Source organism: Pholis gunnellus (assembly GCF_910591455.1).
Source record: "Pholis gunnellus genome assembly, chromosome: 22".
In the NCBI taxonomy this organism is placed as follows: domain Eukaryota; kingdom Metazoa; phylum Chordata; class Actinopteri; order Perciformes; family Pholidae; genus Pholis; species Pholis gunnellus.
Window position 1 is genome coordinate 717257 of NC_136549.1, and position 23944 is coordinate 741200.

Sequence of the window (23944 nt, forward strand, 5' to 3'; positions counted from 1 at the left end):
ACAAACAGAAAGACAAAAAAAATGTTTCTCCTGAGATCCTGCTCCCATTTTACATTTCATGTGTGACATCATAGCTGGAGGCCACAAGTCTTTGACCTTTGACCTCAACCTGCTCATCCATCTGCAGTCTGTAAACAGGTCACCCTGACAGACATCAGGCTCTTCCTGCTTCATGAGATGAAATAGTAAATGGACTGTACTTTCTCTTTTCTAGTCTTCGACCACTCAAAGCTCTTCAACACTTCACGTCATCATTCACACCCTGATGACAGGGCTACCATGCAAGGTGCCAACTGCCATCAGGACGATCTAACATTCACACCCATCAAACACTACAGGAACAGTCTGTGGGAGGCTGGGGTTAAGTGTCTTGCCCAAGGACACATGGACATGGACTCGTGGAGCTGGGGATCGAACCCCCGATTCTCTGATTGAAGGACGACCCGCTCTACCACTGAGTCACAGTCGCCCCACCAATACAATGATGATAAAATAATGATATCAAATAATGATAAAACGTTTTCAACTATAGAAAGACAAAAACAAGCGCTTACAGTACAAACACACATTCTGATGTGTTTTTATTTTCAGTTTCTCAGACACACACACAACACAATTACGTAGTCACAGATCAAAGGGACTGCACTGTACAAGAACTGAAACTACTTTTGCTGGTCAAGGACAATTCAATTTATAATGCACGCACACACGCACACACGCACACACACACACAGGCCAGCAGTCCTGTCCTGGTGAGCGGAATATTCCAGTACACCAGGTTCAAAGATATGATGCTGACCCAGCCCCTAATATTTCATCCATTCTGATGGCACCCTGGGACCTGGTTGTGATGGGATCCATTAAGTCTGATATGGTCTGATCTTGACTGAGATAATTCAGACAGAAATACACTTTAAGTCAGGTCAGACCAGCTCCTCTCTTCTTCGTCCCGTTCTCGGATTCTGCAGACTCCTCCTCCGTCTCCTTAGAGCTCTGAAAACAACAAGATTTGGAAGAGAAGATTTACTTTTTTATTTTATTTATTTAAATGGGACAAAAGTCAAAACTCACAAATGTTTTGCAAAATCTACCCAAATTAACTTCAGAATAAAAACCAATCTCAACATTTTCAGAATAGTTTTACGGTACTGTCATTTCCTCATGCTGTGTTCCAGAAAGCTCGACCTCATACTCTGAAAACTGTGACGGAACCCTTCAGGGCAGTTATGAAGCATTCCAAGCTGAATTCATCAAGCATTTTTTCACACCCCTCTTTCCCTGTCAGTGTCTCTGGATTGCTCTTTTCTCTCTTTCCGAACTTAGAACTCATCTTTTTTGCCTTAACTTCCAATTAATTGTTTATCTGAAGCGAGGGTCGAAGGACAGAGGGTGTCGTATGCTGTACACATTGTAAAGCCCCTTGAAGCCAATTTGTGACTTGAGATATTGGGTTGTATAAATAAAATGGACTTAACTTTCCTGTCTCTACCTATCTGTATTCCAGTGTGTGCTTGTGTCTCCTCTCACCAATGGCCCTTGGCAGCAGTGCTCCTCCTCTGCTGTGAGATGCTGTAGATCTCCTGCAGCTGTTTCTTCTGGTCGTCGCTGAGCGAAGCTATCAAGCACTGGTACCAGGCTGCATCCGTGTTCTGGACCCCTAACACACATGAACAGAGTGAACGCTTATAGTGTGAGAGGGTTTTAAAACATCAAACATCAGCAGATTAACTGACCAAATAACAATTCTGAGAATGGATTAATTATTAAATGATTTATCAAGCATTACATTACATTACAGTCATTTATCCAAAGCAACTTACAATTCAGTATCTATCTATACACCGTAGGCACAGCTACGGGAGCACTTTGGGGTTTGTCTTGCTCAAGGACACATTGACATGTGACTAGTGCAGCCGGGGATCGAACCACCGATCCTTTGATTGCAGGACGGCCCTGCTCTCCACTTAGCCACAGTCACCCGGCATGAATGCTGGTTCCAGCTTCTTAAATGTGAGGATTTGAACAGACTGATCCAGTGTACTACTATTGAAAATTGAAAAAAAGATCTTGGTTTGGTCTCAAGGCCTTGCTACATCATTTACTGTCACGGCTTTCTAAGTAACATCAATCCATATTGCTACTCTGAGAGTGTTCATGTAGAACTGCATAACTTTAACTTAAAATGTTTAATGTCATGGATGTTGTTGCACCGTCAGTCAAGTCAAGAAAACTCTGAGCCAACAGAAGACACGCTGGAGAAACACCATGTTGGTGAGCAGTCTGAGAAGAGGATGCAGAATAATAAACTTCAAACCCACAATGATATTTATAAATAAAGCCTTTGTAATTTCAAATATGAGTTACTCAGGCCTATACACTACGATGATTAAAGGTCCCATACTGTAAAGAGTGAGCGTCTCTTTATTATAAGTGCTTTATAAATACTGTGAAAGTATCAGAATGCTCAACCCGAGGAGAAATACACACTGCCCATTTTCAATAAGTGTTCCTTTATACGAGCTGTCAGGAGTCTGGCTGGATGGATGTGTTCTAATTGGTCCCTGCTTATAATCGGTTGCAGTGTATGTCAATTACATCAGCTGACAGGAAGTAAACATAAAACAAAATTCAGATGAAAAGCGCTGAAAGTAATCAATACAGGTACATTCAGACGGACAGTATAAGAAAAAAGAAATTGAACTTTGAAGCATGTCAACATGTTCTAGAAGAAACAACGGCAATAACAGGAGCATCAAGAACACGACACTCTATTTGTCTCGTTGTAAAAGCATATAAGCTGCCTCTCTATCGCTCGTGGTAGGAATGACCAATCTGATACACTGGGAGTTTGGAGAAAGGATCTTTTCTTTGTTTTGTAATTTAGCTGTGATGCTTCAGAGACCTGAGCAGCTCTGACAACAATAAACCTGCATATAATAAAGTATAGAAAAGAAAGGCACGAAAGAGTTATTGAAGCAGAGACCTGGGCTGTATCTGACGTTTGAACGATGACTTACGGAGCAGGGCGGAGGTAAAGAACTGGTACTCGTCCTCTCCGTTGTCGTAGTCCAAAGGCGTGCTGTACTCCTCCAGGGGTGTTCCCTCAAAGCAGTCGTCGTCCCAGTACTCATCTTCATCTTCATCATCATCCTCGCCGGACTGGCCCGTCGGCATGCTGGACTGCTGCTGCATGGCGTTACGGTTCTCGGTCACTTCATCTTCATCACTGGGAATCTCCTCTGCCCATACACAAAATAATACAGACATTAGGATCTACTAGCAGAAAGAAATAGTAGGAAAAGGACTAGATTAAGATTTGCCATCAGTTTACTGGACTCTCCATGGTCTCCATCTATCTAGCTAGCAAACCTGACTGCTCTCAGGTCAGTTGTTTGATTTTAGTTTCTAAGACTGATTTCATTTCACAACACAATGTCAATTTAAAGTGCCCACTTATGAATTCATGCTTTTCTGTATGTGTCTCCCAATTAAAATTAGTTGTAGAAAAAAAATGGATCTAATGTTGGTGACATAACCAATAGCTTAACAAAGGGATTTATTTTCAGCTTGATGTGCGGTTTGTCACAATCTTGACCGAGATAGCCAAGCTAGCTGTGGTGGGACGACTCTTATAGGCTCGTCCTTTCACTCAATGAAACACCAAGATCTTTCATCTTCCTTCCCATCATACTTTATATTCTTAAGGGAAATATTTATCCCCAAAATCACTACAGGAAACAAAGTAGCATAACTTATAAAAAGAGCCATTTCACAAAAGGTTGTAACTCCTTGAATGGAATCCTTTGCAGTTAGTTTTACATACATAGGAAACAATGAGTCTATACGTACAGTTTACTGTACGGCATCATTTGCATTGGCTTCTTCATTATGCTGTTATTTGCCATTTGTTTCAAAATGGCTGACGTGGGTCCAGAAACACAGCTTTTGAGTTTAGATAATTGTCTTATAATTTGTGTTCATATAGAAAAAAGTTATTGATAAAACTCATTTTTTTTAGATCTTGAGAATTTAAAGAAAATAAAGCTTGCTATGTTGAGATCGAACATAACCTTTTGACACTAAAGCTTGGTGCTGTTGTAAAATGTTTTTCTGTTTCTGGATATTTGCTCTATAACGTTGTCTTTTATATTCTTCCCTTGTGACTGAGAGCATATTTCTTACCCGAACATGTTCAGCATTTTGAATAGAAGGCCGCAGGAGAAACTAAACGGCTAAGTTCATCTTTCAGTCTGCTCCACAAGCAGCAGACATTCTTTAACGCTTGAGTGAAGCCAAGTAGAGCTAGTGGGAACCAGAAAATAAATGTGCTGCAGGTCATTTGAGCTCAGAGCTGAATGGAGATTTGAGTAGCGGAAAAAATCATTAAGCCAATTACTGTCCTTCTCTCTGCTTTCTTTCTGCCCTTATTCATTCTACATTAATTCCTCCACCTCTGTGCTGCGGTGTAGCTTTCCTTATGTTCTTCTTTTTGCACTTCCCTGATCTTTTCTCACCATTCTGGTCTTCATCCTGTGCCCCTGCATGGGCCAGCAGGTCAGGTTTGTTGACAAGGCGGGAGGCGTTGAGGTGTTTGAGGGCCAGGAACAGGAGCAGGATGGAGGGGACAATCTGGGCGGAGACTCCCTCCAGCACTGCCGGCCGAATGGGCAGCTCCATCAGCACGCTCAGGCCAATGATACACATCTTACGGTCATGGAGGCTGGGGAGTGGATCAGAGAGAGGAAGAGAACGTCTGAGAATGGAGGCGACTGAAGGTATCAAGTCCTAAAAGTCTTTTTAAGGAATCCATGAAACAGAGTGTTTGTCAGTATTTACAAGCATTCAAAGAGACAAAGTAAACCTTCCTTACATGTTTTGTCATTCGCCTGAACCAAAATAATGACACAAACACGTTTATTGAATAACCATAAATAATTAATGTGCAGATTGAGAAAATATAACAGGAAATAAAATGTCAATGGGGTATTCTTTCGTTCCAGTGTGTAGGATTTAGAGGGATATATTAGCAGAAATGGAATATATTATTCATAACTATGTCTTCATGGGTGTCTAATCACCTGAAACTAAGAAGTGTTATCCTGTATTAGCTTGTGTATGACCCCTTCCTATCTACATAAAGAACAGATTCCCCATGTTGCACCACCATGTTTCTGCAGTAGCCCAGAGAGGACGAACCAAAGCCTGGCTCTAGAGAAGGCCTTTCACATTTGGACTCTACGAGGTTCTCTACAAGCTTGGAAAGGGAGGGGTGAGCGGAGGGATATTCAGTTGGTTGCTGTCGTCCAGATGCCACTAAATCTTACACACTGCTCCTTTAAAAAAATATATTTGGGAAAATGCATTAAATCGCTGTAGTTCTTTGAGTTAGATGACACATGTTTAAACACACATTCTGGTTAGTGACTGAGAGCACAACAGTCACTATGTCACCAAGGTTCTAGCACCACCTATTTCATGACATATTGTGATGTGCTACTTCTAGTCAGACTGGACTACATAAAACTAGAGATAGGATCTCATCAGCTGTGATGCCAAATCGGACCAGGGGCGTACAGTGCGAGGGGCAATGGCTCCTTCTCCACTTTCCACTCCCCTACTGCCTGTGCCCTTGCTCTGACCACACTCAAGTTGGAACTCAGCCTTCATTTTGATCTCAACTACACGTCTATCAATTTGTGTGACTGCATCTTGCACGGTTGTGGTGCTATCAAGTACTCTAAACCGCGTCTGTGGTAGTTCCCAGGACCACATTTAGCCATGGGTACTCACACACAGAAATACCAGCGTCACTGTTGCGGCTGGTAAATATCTTATAAGAATCATGAGTGAACTAATATTTATGATTTTCATTTTATTCAAAATGACAGTAAGCTCCCCCTTACCCGAGGAAGAACTCTGTGTCATTCATCCACTGGTTGATGAAGTGGGCAGTGATGGGTTGAGGGTTGTGTTGGAAGTGCATGTTGTCCAGAGTGTGGATGAGCAGGGCCGGGTTGTAGTACAGAGCAGCGATGGCCACCTGCAGGCACATGGTCCTCAGCTCGCTGGACTTCACCCCCCTCATCAAACGCTCCAGAACTGCCTCCACAAACAGAGGGATGCACTGCACGTAGGAAACACAGAGAAATGAGGCTGCTGTTACTCCTACAGCTTTTTGGTCGGTCAAACCACAGTGGAACAGGTGGAACAGCCTCAGACGCCGTCAGTGATCCTCTGGATATCTGGAGGTTTTTTCCTTTTCTGGTTGCCTGCAGAGAGACGGGCGGAATAATTTCCCTTGATGTCCTGATGTTCACGGACAAAGAAAGGTTTAAGATTACAGAATCTGATTCTAGTTACTGTAATGTAAGCCCAGTATAAAGGATTTGTATTCATGTGGACCATCTTTCCTTTCAATATCAGCTAAGAACACATACAAAATACTAAAATGTACTAAATGTCATTTTGATGTCATCTATATTTGCACCAGGATAAGAATAGGAAAGATTGAAGAGGTTTAGGTCAACCAGTAGTATAAACCTGCCAGCCTTTTGGCACTCCGTGTCACAGGGCATGGTGGAGGACTCAGGCGCAGACCAGGCAGAGTAGTGTGAAAGGGTATATTTAATGAGCAAAACAATCCAAATTGCAGACCATACAGGAATCGGCAGGGGATCCACAGAACAGACAGGAGACGAGGGAGGAAATTCCAGCAGGACAGGGAAGACAGACGGGAAAACCGGGAACAGGACAAGCCGAACGGGCGGGTAGACAATACACAGAACACAGAGGCAAAGCCTAATCATGACACTCCGAGGAAAGCTTTTCCTTGAAATGTTGGTGACTAACATGAGTAGTACTTTGAGAGCTGGTCTTGCTGTAAAAGTATTTGAACTGCTGTAAAGCTCTCTGAGGCACATTTGTGATTTGTTGTATTAGGCTAAGCTAATATATTAAATCAAATTGAAAAAAGCTATTTTCTGTCATATGTATAATGTAATAATGTTGGCTTTTCCTAATAAACATGGCAAGTGTCAATTAATGAGGTAAATGTATGTAAAAGTATTTTCCTTTGAGCAAAATCATCAGGCTTTGGACTGGTTTCTGACTATTGTTTCCAACATTTGTTTTATTTTGTTACAAGCTGATGTTAGTTTGAGCCGGATTCCTATATATGCTCATCTGCTCCTGGCAAAGTACAGGGACGTCAACCCAGTCCAGTATGTAGCTGGATGAGCTCATGCTAAAAGATGGGACTGTTCCATCTATAAAGGGCTGCATTGAGGAGTCAGTGCAAACTCTAAGTAACATTATGATACTTAAATGTTTGTATTTGGGCAATGGGCATATACAATGTAGCTAAAGCTGTCAGATGCCTTTATTTCATCCATTTTTCACTCAAGATTGAGAAAATATTTAACGCCAAGGCTAATTGATAAATGGTTGAAATAGTTAGCTTCAAGTGATGGATAAACAGTTGAAACATCTGACAGGGCTGTGGGCGTATTTAAGACCAACTTGTTAACCAATAGACACTATTATTTCACATGGACCAGCAAATTGTTCTTATCAAACAAACACAGTATTATTTCTGAAGACCAAAGTCATTCTTTTCATTATCTTTTCCTAATTAGCCATGTTACAACACAGTACTAACACAGGGATGCCAAACTAACCCGGAACCTACACTCACTGTAGCAATGCAGTTCTGTCCTCAGATGGTATCTGAGGGCAACAACTAACAACAACTTTCCTAAAAGAGATTGTAGAGCAAAGCCTGTTAAGACGGCGCAAACATTCAGTAAGATAAAACAGATACGTTATTATAAAGTATACAAATATAAAAGAACATTCTCTCTCTCTCTCTCTCTCTCTCTCTCCATCCTCCCCCCTCTCTCTCTCTCTTTCTCTCTCTCTCTCTCTCTCTCTCCCCTCCCTCTCTCTCTCTCCCCCACACCCTCCCCTCTCTCTCTCTCTCTCTCTCTCTCTCTCTCTCTCTCTCTCTCTCTCTCAAGGCACAAAGATGGCACAAAGCAATGGGGAAATGGTTTGAAACATCCACATCAATTTTAAAGCATCTACCACGAATGGTGGTACAGTAGGAATGCAAACTTGCAAAGTGACCTACATATGTGGTGTAATTGTATAAATCAGTGGCGGGCCGTCAGGGCCAGCTAAGCCTTCTCTGCTGGCCTAAACAGAATCACAAAATTATAGCTATTTTATAATTTAATCATTTTTCATAAATACACTACAGGTATTCTAGTTATTTTTCCCATTTATCTTATTTTCTCATTGCACAGCTACTGTGCTCCTCAGTTGCTCTGCTTCCAGTGCAGCTTGTTTTAAGTAGAGCTTTTATCCAATCAGATTTCACCTCTGTGTCTCTAGGTAGAAGAGAGGCCCCAGAATGTCCAGCACAGCTTGTTTTAAGGAGAGCTTTTTTCTGAGATTCTCTGAATGAAAAGTGCGCTACAAATTAAATGTATTATTATTAGAGGCCCGATGTCCGCTAGAGAGCCTGTGCAGTTTAAGTGAATGGGGACGATATTGTTGATTGTCATAGTCTTCAACCAATCAGATCTTTAGCTTGACATGTGGGGCGTATTCTTTGACGTGCCAGAGCTACCGAGGTAGTCTACAGTCAGCATTAACGTGCGGTGTGATTGGTCAGTGGGCTAGCATCATTTTATGGCTAAGAATGCGTTTTATTTGCAACTGAGCATCTTGGTGTTTGGAGCTGTTTGGAGCTACGCTACGCTAACCTGAGGTGGCTCAATGAACACGTTCGCAGGAGGACCTCTGGCTGGAACTGAACCGCACCGATGTTCTGTACAACCGTGGTTTTAAACTCTTTGTCAACAAAGAAAGGAGGATGGACTTTGTCTTTAAGTGAACAGCAGCTTTGGTAAGTGAAGTGTTTTTGTGTTTTTACATCTGCAGTATCGTTACTACTGTGTTCATTTGTCGATAGTGTCGTTTTTATGATATGGTTAATATTGATCCCTCTGATGTGAATAATATTTGAATGGCTCGTGCTCTTCAGTGTGTGGATGAATACGTGTTTTAGCGCTGCAGTGTTGCTGGATTGATTTGTTGCTTTGTTGTCATATAAATATATGTGACTGGTTCTTGTGAGTTTGTTCTTGTCATTGTGTTAATTATGTTGATTTTGACTCTATGCATTGTCCGTTAAGCATCCCGTCATGTGATAGATGTGATATTCATGTATCTGTTTTCTTTTACAAAGCAAGAATTATGGTCTGGAGAAATGGGGATTGTGTGGCGATTGCTTTAGCGCTGTTTGAATCAGTGAACAGCTAAACGCTGCGGGGAGAGTTTGTAGCGTGTTGCGTAAGCTAGTTTAGCGCGCCTCTCAGAACACACGCGCCTCACCAGAGTACAATGTTTTGTTCAGTGTCTCTTACGTGATGGGTTACCTGTTTGAGCGCTGTCCACCGAAAACATTAGATTTCCCACAATTTAAGCTTCTGCATTTTCCAAATGCACTAGTATTATTCAAACGTATTGTTCTGTTCGTAAGCCTCGTACCGAACGGTTTCATACGAATACATGTATTGTTACACCCCTAGAAACAAATAACCGTAGCTGTGGCGTCATAATGAGCTTATTAGGAGGTGGTTCAACTGTAGTTTTAGGTAGAAAATGCACGGCCCACCACTGATAAATAATATTCTAACAATATTACATTTTATATTAGGGGTTAAAATGGTAAATGGACTGTATTTATACAGTGCTTTTCTAGTCTTAGAGACCACTGAAATTGCTTTACAACACAAACTAGCATTCACCCATTCAAACACCCGTTCATACACTGGTGGCAGAGCCTATCATACAAGGTGCCACCTGCTTATCAGTAGCGATAAGCATTCAAACACACTCAGCAATATGGGGTTCAGTATCTTGCTAAAGGACATTTGACATCTAAACCGCGGGGCCAGCGACCTGCTTAGTGGACAACCGTTCTATCACCTGAAATGTTGGGAACTACTGTGTTAAATGCATGGTAGATGTTTTCAAAAATGAACATACATGGAAATAAAGGTTTGTACTGTGTGGGGCTGTTTCTGACCTGGTCAATGCCTCTGCCTCTGCACTGCAGGATGATGACCTCCAACAGTTTGGCAGCGTGACACTCTGCATCCTCACCTGCATCTATGGTCAGCACCTACAACACGTCAAAGGTCATAATAGTTTACAAGTCATGACTCAGCTCTAGCACTGAAAAAACAAGATCCTTCACATTTCAAGTGAACAAGCTGGTGAAGACACGTATAGCCTGACCTTTTTGCACATGCTGTAGATGACTTCTAAGTGTTTAGGGTTGGACAGGAGCATGTCCGTATCCACAGTAACATAGTTGTGTAAGAGAGGCATCATATCTGTAAGATAAACAGATACAATCATTAACATTACCACCATTTTTGTGGGTGGGTGTATCAACATGCAAACAGCTACATTCATATTACAGGTCCACTGCTGTGTTCACTTTGATCATTATTACTCCATATAATCATTCATTATCACTTGTAGTTTTGTTCCTCAGATAGGTGAGTTTTCCTGAAAGCTGCGCTGGGGACTATTTGTATCCGAACAAAGCATCAAGCAATAAAGTGAAATGTCACAGATGTCCCTCCCTCATTGATCATTTTGTTGATCGTGTTTTCTATTTCCCCTCTAAAAAAGAAGATCATAAAACAATGGAAGTTAGCTCTTTCTAAGCATTAGAGATAAAATGAATCACCTCCGGCTAAAATTAAACCTCTTCTTAAAAAGCCCACTCTTGATCCAGGAGTTATGGCTGACTACAGACCCACTTCTAACCTTCCCTTTCTCTATACGATCATTGACAAAGTAGTAACAAATCCGTTGTGTGGCTTTCTACAACAGTTTTTTTATACTCAATCAGGATTTACCTAGAAAAGCCCTAAATGGTCAGGCACCATTATACCTTAAAGAGTTCATGGTACTGTACCCGACCAGTAGAACACTGTGCTCCCAGAATGCAGGGTTACTTGTGGTTCCTACAGTCTCCAAAAGTAGAATGGGAACCAGAGCCTTCAGCTATGAAGCTCCTCTACCCACGTCCAGTTTTAGTCTGAGGGGGCAGACAGCCTCTACTTAAGAGTAGGCTTAACACTTTCCTCTTTGTTAACATCTTATAGTTAGGGCTGCCTCAGGTTTGTCTTGGACCAGCTCAGAGATATACTGCTGTAGGCCTAGAGTACCTGGGGGCTTCCTATCATACACTAAGCTCCTTTCTTTGGAGCAGTTCTTTGGATGTTGTTCTGGGGTCTTTTGTGACCTCTTGGATGAGTCGTCGCTGCGCTCTTGGGGTAATTCTGGTCGGCCGGCCACTCCTGGGAAGGTTCACCACTGTTCCATGTTTTCGCTATTTGTGGATAATGGCTCTCACTGTGGTTCGCTGGAGTCCCAAAGCTTTAGAAATGGCTTTGTAACCTTTTCCAGACTGATAGCTTTCCAAAGATGTGATAAACCACAGTTAATTTATGTTTTAACAGGGGGGGGGGGGGCAATCACTTTTTCACACAGGGCCATGTAGGTTTGGATTTTTTTTTCCCCTTAATAATAAAAACCTTCATTTAAAATCTGCATTTTGTGTTTACTTGTGTTATCTTTGTCTAATATTTAAATTTGTTTAATGATCTGAAACATTTAAGTGTGACAAATACTTAAAATAAAAAAAATAAGAAATCAGGAAGGGGGCAAACACTTTTTCACACAACTGTATATATATATATATATATATATATATATATATATATATATATATATATATATATATATATATATATATATATATATATATATATATATATATATATATATATATATATATATATATATATATATATATATATATATATATATATATATATATATACGTACACTACAATTATCATTATTTGACACAGTTCTATTACTATTACTGCTTTTATTCTATCATATCCACTGCTGCTATTAGTAGTAATCATTTTTCTATTATTGGTGCTACTACTGCTATTACTACTCTCATTACATGTACTTTTTCAATCATATGGATTGACTATGTTGTAATTTCATTATGTTGTTCATTCTGTACACATGACATCTACTCCGCTTCTGCCCATCTTGGTAGAGGGATCCCTGCTCAGCTGCACTCTTGGAGGTTTCAACCTTTTTTCGACCTCTAAAGTTTTTGGGGGAGTTTTTCCTGTTCTGATACCAAGGTCAACGGACAGAGGATGTTGTACATGTTGTACAGATTGTACAACATCATTCAACCACATTTGATTGTGTCTGAGGACAATTTATGATTTGTGATATTATATAATACAAATAAAATTGAATTGAAATTGAATTGAATTGTCACTCATCATGACAATCCAACTCTGCAGCTCTTTGGAGTTCTATTGAGCATTCTAGCATTTTTCAGTGTTCAAGTTTCATCAAAAAGCTCTGCTAAAGCCGCAATACACTACCTGCCCAGACAGCTGACAAAGTTTGCAAGCAGACATTTTTCTCAGGAGTTGGCAGAAACCAAAACAGAGCTAAAAGGATGGTGAATATTGGAGTTCATCAGGTAACTGATGTTGCTCTGTGTCTGCTGGATATGTAAATAGGCAGCCTTTAGCTACCATGTTCATACCAACTTCACAGATCTGTCAACATATACAAGATCATCATGGCTAGATGGACATGAGACACTCTGATTCTGTCGTCTGTCAACTACGGTATGTTTCTATGTTATATTGAAGCCTATGCTTTTTGTTTCTGTTTTTATGCTTGCTGCAACACAAATTGCCCCCTTATGACAAATAATGAATTGACTTCACGTCACTTGACATACCTGTGAAGTAGTCGAAGCAGTCGTGCTGGAACACCTCGTACAAAATGCCAAGAAGCTGCCACATTTGGGGGGAAATGGTCTGACAGGTGAGGCCGAACGCCAGCGACAAGATCTCCTCGTAGAACTCTGCATAAGACAAGAAAGGACTGTTAATGAATCTAAAACATGCACATACATTCACTGCACCTGTAGAACTTCAGCTAAAGTGGGATCAGTGTAATAATGTGTTTATATATGTGCCCCAACAAGTACCGCTTTGTATAAGCATGCACACACATCAGCGGGCCAAGGCACTGAGGCGCTGTGTCAGTGAAAGGAGAAAGCAGGAGCTTGTTTTAATATATCAGGAGAACAAGATGAGAGAAAAGACCGAGACAATGTCCGGCTCAAGGAAAAAGATGTTTAGGTGTAAAGGACAACACTATTATGCGAAATACATGTTTCTCCAAATATATGAAGAAAGGGAATTGGGTGCACACAGTTGAAGAAATAAATGACTGATGATTTGAGAGAAACATCTTTTATCAAGATTTGTCACATGATGAAGATACTGTAAGTGAAAATGAATTGCACCACTGTTGATCAATGCGATTTGTACCAGTTGAGATTGACACAGGGGCTAAAGCTGACTTAATTAATGCGAGCGATATTAAGGCTCTTAGAGAGAAGCCTAAAAAAAAGAATCAAAGGAGAAGCTGGTACAAGCCACTTTGTTTGTTTCCCATTTACAAAGCAAGGGCTGTGTTTATTCAAGATTCTTTTAAGCGCACACAAGAACAGATAACAGCCAATAGTGAAGAGAAGCTGCTTAATTTGAGAAAATGTGTATTGGAATAAAATAGCAGAGTCCACCTTTAAAGTGACAGTTGGAGGCAAGTAAACAAGCTGTTAGTCATTTTGCCTTATTGCATTACATTACATTACAGTTATTTAGCAGACGCCTTTATCCAAAGCGACTTACAATAAGTGTATTCAACATAGGTATTCAAGAGAACTACTAGTCACCAGAAGTCATAAGTGCATCTCCTTTTTAAACAAGCATCTAAGAGCATAAACCAGAGCAAACGTACAGTGCAGAAACAAAGAAATACAATAAGTGCAACAAACTAATATGAATACAATAAGTGCTAAGTGGAAGGCTCAGGGTAGTACTTCTTGAAGAGGTGAGTTTTCAGCCTGATGAAAGATGGGCAGCGACTCTGCTGTCCTGACGTCAGTGGGAAGTTCATTCCACCACTGTGGGGCCAGGACAGAAAACAGCCGTGACCGGGTCGATCGGCTGCAGGGACCTCTGAGCGACGGGGGAACCAATCGCCCCGATGCAGCAGAGCGAAGTGATCGAGCGGGGGTGTAGGGCTTGACCATGGCCTGGAGATAGGAAGGAGCTGTTCCTTTCACTGCCCTGTAGGCTAGCACCAGAGTCTGAACCTGGATGCGAGCTCTTACAGGTAGCCAGTGTAGAGCACGGAGAAGGGAAGTTGTGTGGGAGAACTTGGGGCGATTGAACATCAGACGAGCTGCAGCTTTCTGGACAAGCTCCAGAGGTCTGATTGCCGACGCCGGGGCTCCGGCAAGTAGAGAGTTGCAGTAGTCCAGGCGGGAGATGACAAGAGCCTGGATGAGCACCTGCGCCGTCTCCTCAGTGAGGAAGGGGCGAATCCTCCTGATGTTGTAGAGCAGGAATCTGCAGGAGCGTGTAACCGATGAGATGTTTGCTGAGAACGACAGTTGGTCATCCAGGGTCCCACCCAGGTTCCTCGCAGTCCGAGTTGGCGTAACCACAGTATCGTCCATGGTGATGGACAGGTCTCGGTGCGGGCAACCCTTACCCGGGAGGAACCGTAGCTCGGTTTTGTTCAGGTTGAGCTTCAGGTGGTGTGTCGTCATCCACTTTGAGATGTCAGCCAAGCACGCAGAGATGCGTGCCTCCACTTGAGTGTAGGAGAAGTCATGCGAGCGAATAACAGAACTGAGAGATGTGTAGATTGCCATGAATCACTCCTAGGAGACAAAGCTTTAGAGAATTTGGCAAAGAGGCACTAGATCCGCGGTCTTGGGGTTGGGCAGGGTTTAGTGGGAAGTTGGTTGCATTGTCCTTTGTGTTTTCTTTTGTGTCTGTTGTTATTTTTTTCACTGATATAGATAAACAAGTATTTTTTTGCCGATATATATATTCTTTGGTTTTGGGGTTTTGACAACTAAAAAGCTGTAAATTTAAGTAGTGGGATTGTTTGTTGATGATATGGCACCAGTCGCTGCCGCCCCCTTAATATTGTGTCAGTCCTGCTGATTTATCCGTGATTGTGTTGCTATGTTATTGTATATTTTGTGTGGCCTTTAACAGCTATTTTACATCTGATTAAACAAGCATATTTCCCTCCCTTAACCATATACTAGATAGGCACGTAACAGAGTCATCAGTGGTGAGAAAGGCAACAAAGATGTTCATTAAAGGAATAAGGAACTTGTGCATTGCACTGTATAAACACTGACCAAACACTTTCCCAAAAGGCTAAAGGTTACAATAGGCATTACAACTAAAAAGCATCTTTTATGTGATGAAATTGGAAATATCAAAAAGCATAGAATAGGAGGATTTTTTGTTCCACCTTAAAATGCCAATTACTTAAGGAATTGTTTTATCCCTTTCTGCTTTTGCGTCTAATGGCTGCTTGAAAGCAGTGTATGGTGGAAGTTTCACCGATATGGAATACCACAATGTATGGTCAGTGACAATGGTCCTCAATACAGCTGTGGAGAATACAGGGAGTTTGCCAAGCAGCATGAATTTAAACACATTACCTCTAGCCCACTGTACATACAGGCTAGTGGAAAGGCTGAGCAAAGGGTAGGAATTGTAAAAATCTATCGAAAAAAGCAAGTGACAGTAAAACTGACCCTGACGTGGCTTTGCCAGCACCTGTAGAGAGGGAAGCAGCCTTTGCTGCGCTCCTCATGTGTCGCAGGCTGTGCACCACACTACCACACATTTCAAACAGAACAACATTTATAGAACTGATGATACAGATGCAGCCACCTTGAAGTTCCCATTCATGTAACGGTGGATCTGTGGCGGATCCCTGATTGGACCTTGTCAGGCTCTTTGCTGAAAGGAAATCACCTGCGACTACATAGTGAACTCTGGGCCGATATTGTAAAGTTTGGACATTTTCACTATTTATTGAAGTCTTTTTTCAATAAATATTGACTTTTGTACTGAAAACTGAGCACTGCATCGTGCGAAATACCCGGCAGCTCTTCTTGGTAACCAAGAGGAGGAGAGACAATACACTGCTTTAATCCAGGTTCTCACGAAAGAGCTGTAAATGTATGCAACATACGTTGTGATGAAAATATAATTGGATTGTCAAGACGACATCTGAGGGTGGTCTGTGAGTTTCAATCTCAGCCAAGTCTGATCACATTCTTACAATGTGCTCAATACGGAATTTAGAGCATATCTATGTCTTTTGCCTCCACATAGCTCTCAACATGGAGACGGCTGAGTCAGCGGCTAGCAGCGCGAACAGAATGCACAATACAAACAACGGCAACATTGCTGAGAGCCCTAACATTGTCTATCGAAAGGGGGACCTGAGGGTGGGCGCTATGCGTCCACGACAATGCTTTCAGTCGGGACAGCGTTATCAGCGGCCTCCACTAGATCTTTATATTGCAAATAGTTGTTTGCTGCTATGCCCTTAATCCCATATAGATCCTTTAAGAATAAGTTGAAAGGTCACCTAACTCAGTCTCTACCTCGACCAAAAACTACAAGTCGTAGTGTCCCTAGCAAGTCTTTCCTTGCAAAAAGTGATTTGAATGAAAAGAGTCTGTTTATGGGATAGCTTCCCTTGACCTGGGAGACGCCATGTTTGTGTCAGCCAGTCAGCCAGTCCAACCTTATTGATTTCCATATGGAGATCTTATCATAGTGCGGGCAGCTTTAAGATAACAACAATGCTCCTTAATACCAGAAGAAAATGCAAAGGCACACATTTGGATTTGTGCAATAAAGTAGTTGGTAAAGAGCACCACTGTGCTAGACTGCACATGTGTATGTGAGTGTGGTACGTTTCCTGGAGAATAACTTGCTTGACTTCTCTAGCTTTCATTTGTTTCATTATGACCCCTCCTTCTGCTTTACCTGCCTCTGCCTGAACACAGCTTTCCATTCTGGCAGGAAGAGATTATCAATGAATCCATTAACCAAGTGGGAGGGATACAATCCTCCTCAAGGCAATTACAAGGCGCACGCACGCACGCACACACACACTTTATTTTCTTCATTACCTCTAGCACCTGCATTTTAATATGTATACACACACACACACACACACACACACACACACACACACACACACACACACACACACACACACACACACACACACACACTCACACTCACACTCACACTCACACTCACACTCACACTCACACTCACACTAAGGGTGGCATACACAACCATCAAAATGAAATCTGGTAGTAGCAAACATTATTAAATACTGTCCTTCAAAAACTTGTTTTTAACCACATTGTTGCGTTGTGTGTATATTTGCACCCCACATGAACAGCTGCAATGAAGAGCAACAGATAACAACAGAGCAAAAAGTCTGATCAAGAATACAGTTTACACCGTCAAATGCATAGAAAAACTATAAAGATAGTAAACTCAGAGAGGAACAAAATGAAATCCCCAAAGAACCACTACTGGGCTTTAATTTGCATTACAGCCGAAACTTCAACGCTGTGTAACTAGTGACACTGGTGTCAAAACCTTCTGTTTGCACAATTAAAGTCTGCAAATCAATCAGTGCGCTGCAGTCCCTTTCACCTCTTAAGTTTCTTATCCTTGTTCAGCACCTGATTCAGCTGCACATTGCCAAATGAAAAACAATGAGCCTCATTTCCCCCATTCTCTATTTGGCATGTGTTTTTCTCTTCATCATTTCTTTTCGAGAACAGATTGCAGATCATTAGCGTCACATCAAAGAGAGAGGATGTCTGTGAATGTTTACATTCAGTATTTCTGACAAAAAGGTTTTGTGGATATCCTTGAGTTAAATACATACTTTCTTCATAACACATTTGAAAAGCTAATTTCTAAAGTATTTAATATCCAGCCTTATTTACAGTCTTATTCTTCACTGCAAGTGTTTCTTGACCAATGACTTCCAGCTGTGCATCAGTGGCATAGTGTGAAACCATTGGAAGGAATGTAGATTGCGTCAACCTGTGTCAGGAGGATCTGAGAGCAGCAAAATGTAGAAACAGCAGGGACCTGATTTAGAGTATGTGTGCGTAAGAGTGTAAGTGAGTGTGTTCATGTAAAAACACTGGACTGCCCGTGCACACACCTGCCATACCTATGATAGGTTTCTGCAAGACCAGACCGATCACCTGCAAACAGATCCCCTCCAACTGCTGAGTGATCTGAGAGGTAGAATGAAAAGAATATATAGCATCAAATATGACTACGATACCGTAACAGCATGTATGATATCAGTGATGGCTGTGTGTGTGTGTGTGTGTGTGTGTGTGTGTGTGAGACCTCCTTGTGGTCCTCCATGACTGTGAGGATGGTGTCGATGGTACTTAGGATGCCCAGAGCCATGACAGTCTTGTCCTCGTTCTCCTCGTACTCCTCACTCTGAAGGACCCTAGTGAAAATCTCCGCCTGTCAAACACACACATAGCGGTTACACACACGCACGCACGCACGCACGCACGCACGCACGCACGCACGCACGCACGCACGCACGCACGCACGCACGCACGCACGCACGCACGCACACACACACACACACACACACACACACACACACACACACACACACACACACACACACACACACACACACACACACACACACACACACACACACACACACACACACACACACACACACACACACACTCTCAAGACACAGAAAACCACAATGCATCTGCAAGTTTAAGAGAGCTAAATGAAGAATATTTAAGGCATTGTCAAACATGAAATGATATGCCTTCTGTGATGAAACTATTTTAAGGTCTCAGCTCAATTTGCCAGAAAAAAATCCACCACAATGGGATAAATACCTTCAGCCCACAATGTTTGGAATGAGGACCAAAAACAGCATAATCCATAATATGCATTTGTTTGGCAGAGAGGCAAGGAATAAGTATAAGTTGAGTGGCATGAATAGGCTCTGAATATAACACCACTTGTATGGAGTCAAATCCAGGGCAATAGTTTTGATCATTTGAAGAAAAAAAGAAACTGAAAGTTAAAAATTTGGTCTTGAACTTTGAAAAATACAACAATAAATTCAAACTAAAAATAAGTGAAGGAAAAGTTTTTTCCGGGTTGAATACAAAGTTTGATTCCGTTCTGGAATTGTTTTTCACCTCGTCTCTGTGCTGAGGGGGTGCTGAGGGGTTTGAACTTTGAGAAACCAGTGTTTCATGTCAGAATGCCAACAAATGTGTGTGTTGTGTTCCTACCAGGTTCTGCGTCATGTCCACAGCGATAGCGGCCACCTCCTGGTTGTACTCGCAGATCATCTTCTGAATAACGTTGGTCAGGTCATCATTCTCCGTCTCTTTCACCACATGCAGCAGCTCCTGCATGACCGGCCGGATGTATGGCCTGATGTACAGCTTGGCTACACACGCGCATAAAAGAGCATGAATCACAGTATATGTAATCTCATATCATTTTATTTATCTTTATAACTGTGGTAAGGCAAAAATAAAAGTTGTGACTGTACATTCATTTCATGGTCATATTTGCACTTTCTGCATTAGCCATATTCATCCAGTTTTCAGTCTTTTCACCTGTTTTCTATTCTGAACTTTACAGCAGTATCAGTTGATTGAAGTGGTACGACAAATGACTGTAAAATAACATCTAAATGCCTCCACACACCTTGTTCTTGGTTGCTGACCAGCGTCTGCAGAGCCATTGCAGCTTCCACCTTAACGGGCATCTCTTTGTCGTCAATCAGATCCTGTTTCACCAATTCGACAGCATTCCTGAGCACCAGCTCATCATGGAAACGCAGTGGGCTGAAGCAGTGGAGCACCCAGCACGACTGCCAAAGCACAAATGAATACAACACCCATACATGTTTCATCTCAGTCCATCCAGTTTTTAGATACCTGAAACCACACATATCTAATGGTCCATTAATGGTGTGCACAGCATACAACATCCTCTGTTCTTAGACCCTCGCATCGGAAAAGGAAAAACTCCCCCAAATAAAACTTTAACGGGGGAAAAAATGAAGAAACCTCCAGGTGAGCAATAGAGGAGGAATCCCTCTCCCAGGATGGCAAGAAGTGTAAGAGATGGCATGTGTACAGAATGTACAACGTAATGGAATTACAAGATATGATATAAATAATACATAGAGAAGTTAAGTAATAGCAGTAGTGTTATGACTGCGAGTCATAATATAGGATCATGTATGCTGTGTGCCTCCCTGCCTGAGGGTGGTGCTGTGTACTGTGTATCCTGTAGATGACAGGTGATTGGACTCGGGACTCATGAGGCGGGACATAAGAAGGGGGGTGAGCTGCTCTTTAGTTTACTTTGTTTCCTCCTGTTTTGGGGGAGTTAGGTAAGCTGCCTGTCTTTTCTTTTGTTCAGTTTGGGAATAGGTCAGGTAGTGGATTAATAAAGATTTTTTTGTCTATTGTTTTGGGCCAGGCTCACCCTGACGTATATTACTACCAATGATGTAAAGAATAAATATGATGCACTGAATTACAGAATAACTGGTCGTTCTTGGGAGTGGGAGAGAGGGGAGACCTTATACTATGCTGCGTCCAGGTTCCCCTAGACCGGGCGTAACAGTAGTAGCACTAATAATACATGATGACTACTAATAACAACAGCAGCCGTGGATATAACAGAATGATAATAACAGCAGTAATAGTAACAGTAATGGTAATAGAAATGTGACTAATAATAATAACAATAGTAGTTGTGTGTGTGTCAGGCACGCCAAGGTCCAGGTATAACCATGACCCTTCAAATGGTGAATGGACTGTACCTGTATTTCTCTTTTCTAGTCTTCTGACCACTCAAAGCTCTTTCACACTACATGTCATCATTCACACACTGATGACAGGGCCACCATGCAAGGTGCCACCTGCCCATCAGGACTCTAACAACCATTCACACACTGCAGGAACAGCCTGAGGGAGCAATGTGGGGTTAAGTGTCTTGCCCAAGGAAGCATCGACTCATCTACCAATGAGCCACAGTTGCCTCAACCCTGCGAATGTTCTGGGTAGTCGTGGAGGGTTTTTCAGAAATTGTAGCGGCTGTGCTAGACAAAGCTTGTCATATCGTTGTATATGTATAGATATATATCTAAATATAAATACACATACATACAGGTTTAATCTACATACAGGTTTATTGGAATGATAAAAAGATTAGCCCTGTGAAGGAGTGAACTCACCCTGGCTCGCAGGTAACCCATCGGAGAGTTGAGCAGAGGGAAGACATAGTTTTGCAGCATCAGTTCCATCTGCTCCCTGTACATCCGCTTCTATAGGATGAGAAATGCATACACACAACACAGCCCAGAGATTATCAAACCACAAAAGAGGTAGCAAGTGGATTCAAATAACTTTAAACTTTACAGGCTCCATCCAACCTGTGTTACAGGGAGAAAAGGCCACACAGTGGTGTATCTGTGGATGTGCGTACCTTCAGTAACAGCTCAGCCAGAGCTCCGATGCAGTGCAGTGCCCCGTCCTTCTGGCGAGGGTCAGCAGATGGGTCCATCAGTATCTGGTGGCAGAACTCCATCATCTGAGGAAGAACCTGCCAAGAGGAAAACACAAAGCTTACATGTAGAAAAGGATGATGCAGAAATTGAAGCTTATTGTAAAATGTCAAACAAACATGTTGCCATGGTGTTTGACCACAGCTAAACATATCTGTCCCTCCTACTTGCACAATGTAATTGGCTGCAATCAGATTGATTCAAAGCACATCTGTTGTTGGTATCGACTGCTATATTATTTGAGGGTTGATTAAAATACTATTTATTAGTACTTAAGAAGACCAATAACCGATATTTGGAACCATTATGTTTGCAGTACAAATGTAAATGTTAGTGTCGAAAGACAGAATAGGCCTACGACAAACTGCAACATGCCATTAAGCATTTCTTTAATTAAATGCTGCAAAAGATATATTTTCAACATTTTCCAAAAAAACAGCCATTGCTCTTCTTTGCATGTATTGCAGACTGCCTTTCCTGGTAAACTAGGATCCTTTGGTCTCTGGCTGAAGGAATCACTGACTACGTTTACATGCACACCCATATTCCACTATTATTCAGAATATGACAATATTCCGAACTTGACATGGTTTATGTAAACATCATATTCCGTTTGAATATTCTGTATTAGGCCTTATTTTGAATGGAGCCTTTTCCGACTAAGACGTGGAATATGTCGATATTATTTGGGTTTTCAGAACATTCTTTGGACATGTATGGAGTGCATTTGGAATATGTGTCTAAATAGGGTTTTTCGGGCACCTTGTGACACATGGCCTCTTTCCTGTTCATGACCAGCTCTGTGTGTTGTACACAAATCAACTAGACTACAGTTTGTAAAGCTGGAGTAGAGGCGCATGCTCAGAGGAGAAGCCCACACTTCTGGTCGGAAGGAGAAACACACATGCTTTTAAGCATTATGAATGGATATGCGCAAATATCGCAACGATGACCTTTTCACAAAGGTGGTTGAAGGGATGAAAAAGTGAGGCTGTGTTCGCACGGTTGAACGAGTTTGCCACCGGGGGAAAACTTTGGAAAAACATATTTTGAAGCAAAGAAGCAAAATGGCACAAACGCTGCCATTTCACTTTGAATATATTCAGGTGATGAACGACATGTTAGGGCCTCGACCTCTCAAACAAGCCGTGAATGGTGTCAAAGTGGGATTCACGAGCCTCGGTGATGAGGATGCGGCATGGGGCCGTTTTATTTGAATCAGTATATGCATGGCTGCATGTCAATGGGAATGCTAGTGGATTCCTTTACATTTGCTACGTATACAGTTTAATAGGAATATTCGCCTTTTCGGAATAAGGGCAAAAAGTGGTATATTTGGTGCATGTAAACGTGGTGACTGACTGACCCACTCAGTAATCCCTCTGCCCCCTGCCTCAGGTGAAGGTCTGACTTGGGCTGAAAACCCTAATAATGAGCTATAAGGCTGTGCAACTGAGGGGAACTGTGAGACAGTTCTCTGTGGGTTCATCACTACAAACAACACCCTTCAAATGACATTATCTTATTTGATCAGATTAGTGCAGCTTTAATTAAAATGTAGCAGAATAAACGTAAAGATTGGCAAAAAAAGCACTACGGTAAGAAAAAAACAAAGGAAATATCTTTGCTGCGCTTGGTATGTTAAATTGTGTAGAATTGCCATTGTTGAGTAAATGTACTCGGTTCTTCTTCTCACCGCCTTCCTCTTGCGAGCAGCTTTATAGAGGACGCTCTGGGCAGCAGTGGCTGGTAGGGCTTGGTCATCATAGAGGTCTGCAACACAGACAAAACCACACTCACAAAAAGAATGGAATCAAACCACATTTTCAAAAAGAATGCAGACATCCCTTCTCCACCATTATGTCCAATGGCAATGACGCAGCTGAAAGGTCACAAATGAAGACTCTCTTTACGCTCCTTTTGATTCATAATCTCTCTCTCTGTGTTCACTCTATCAGATAATTGTGGGCGTTCACTTTAACTTAACCATTACATTACATTACATTACAGACGCTTTTATCCAAAGCGACTTACAATTCAGATTCTATCACATTTCTACACCCAGAGATGGGCAGTATTTCTATTACTTGTATTTGAAATACGTATTTCAATTACTTTTGAGTATTTTGTAAATTGTATTTGATAGGGCCGATTAAAAATCCAATGTAATTTGTAACAAAATACTTTAGAGTGGAGTAATTTTGTATTTAAAATACTCAAAATACTTTTTCCACTTTTTTCTGTCAAGTTAAATATTGTATCTGAGTGTGACAGATGTCAACTAGCTTGA

General features: G+C 41.7%; 1 protein-coding gene across 3 annotated transcripts in view; it reads right to left on the reverse strand.

The window, feature by feature from the left end:
- Nucleotides 1-23944, reverse strand: part of ipo8 (importin 8) — a gene marked incomplete at its 3' end in the record, with an annotated part of 56750 nt that continues 32806 nt past the window's right edge. For 2 of the 3 annotated variants that reach the window (XM_079184199.1, XM_079184201.1), the window contains 14 exons: nt 23351-23427; nt 21576-21692; nt 21325-21414; nt 19782-19947; nt 19358-19518; nt 18423-18548; nt 18229-18304; nt 12872-12997; nt 10306-10403; nt 10094-10189; nt 5904-6124; nt 4515-4720; nt 3018-3239; nt 1524-1657 (listed from right to left, as the gene is read on the reverse strand). In XM_079184199.1, the coding sequence (XP_079040325.1) occupies nt 1524-1657; nt 3018-3239; nt 4515-4720; nt 5904-6124; nt 10094-10189; nt 10306-10403; nt 12872-12997; nt 18229-18304; nt 18423-18548; nt 19358-19518; nt 19782-19947; nt 21325-21414; nt 21576-21692; nt 23351-23427 (1916 nt within the window). Of the gene's footprint in view, nt 994-1523; nt 1658-3017; nt 3240-4514; nt 4721-5903; nt 6125-10093; nt 10190-10305; nt 10404-12871; nt 12998-18228; nt 18305-18422; nt 18549-19357; nt 19519-19781; nt 19948-21324; nt 21415-21575; nt 21693-23350; nt 23428-23944 lie in introns of those variants that run through there. The other variant, XM_079184200.1, reaches the window with a different exon arrangement.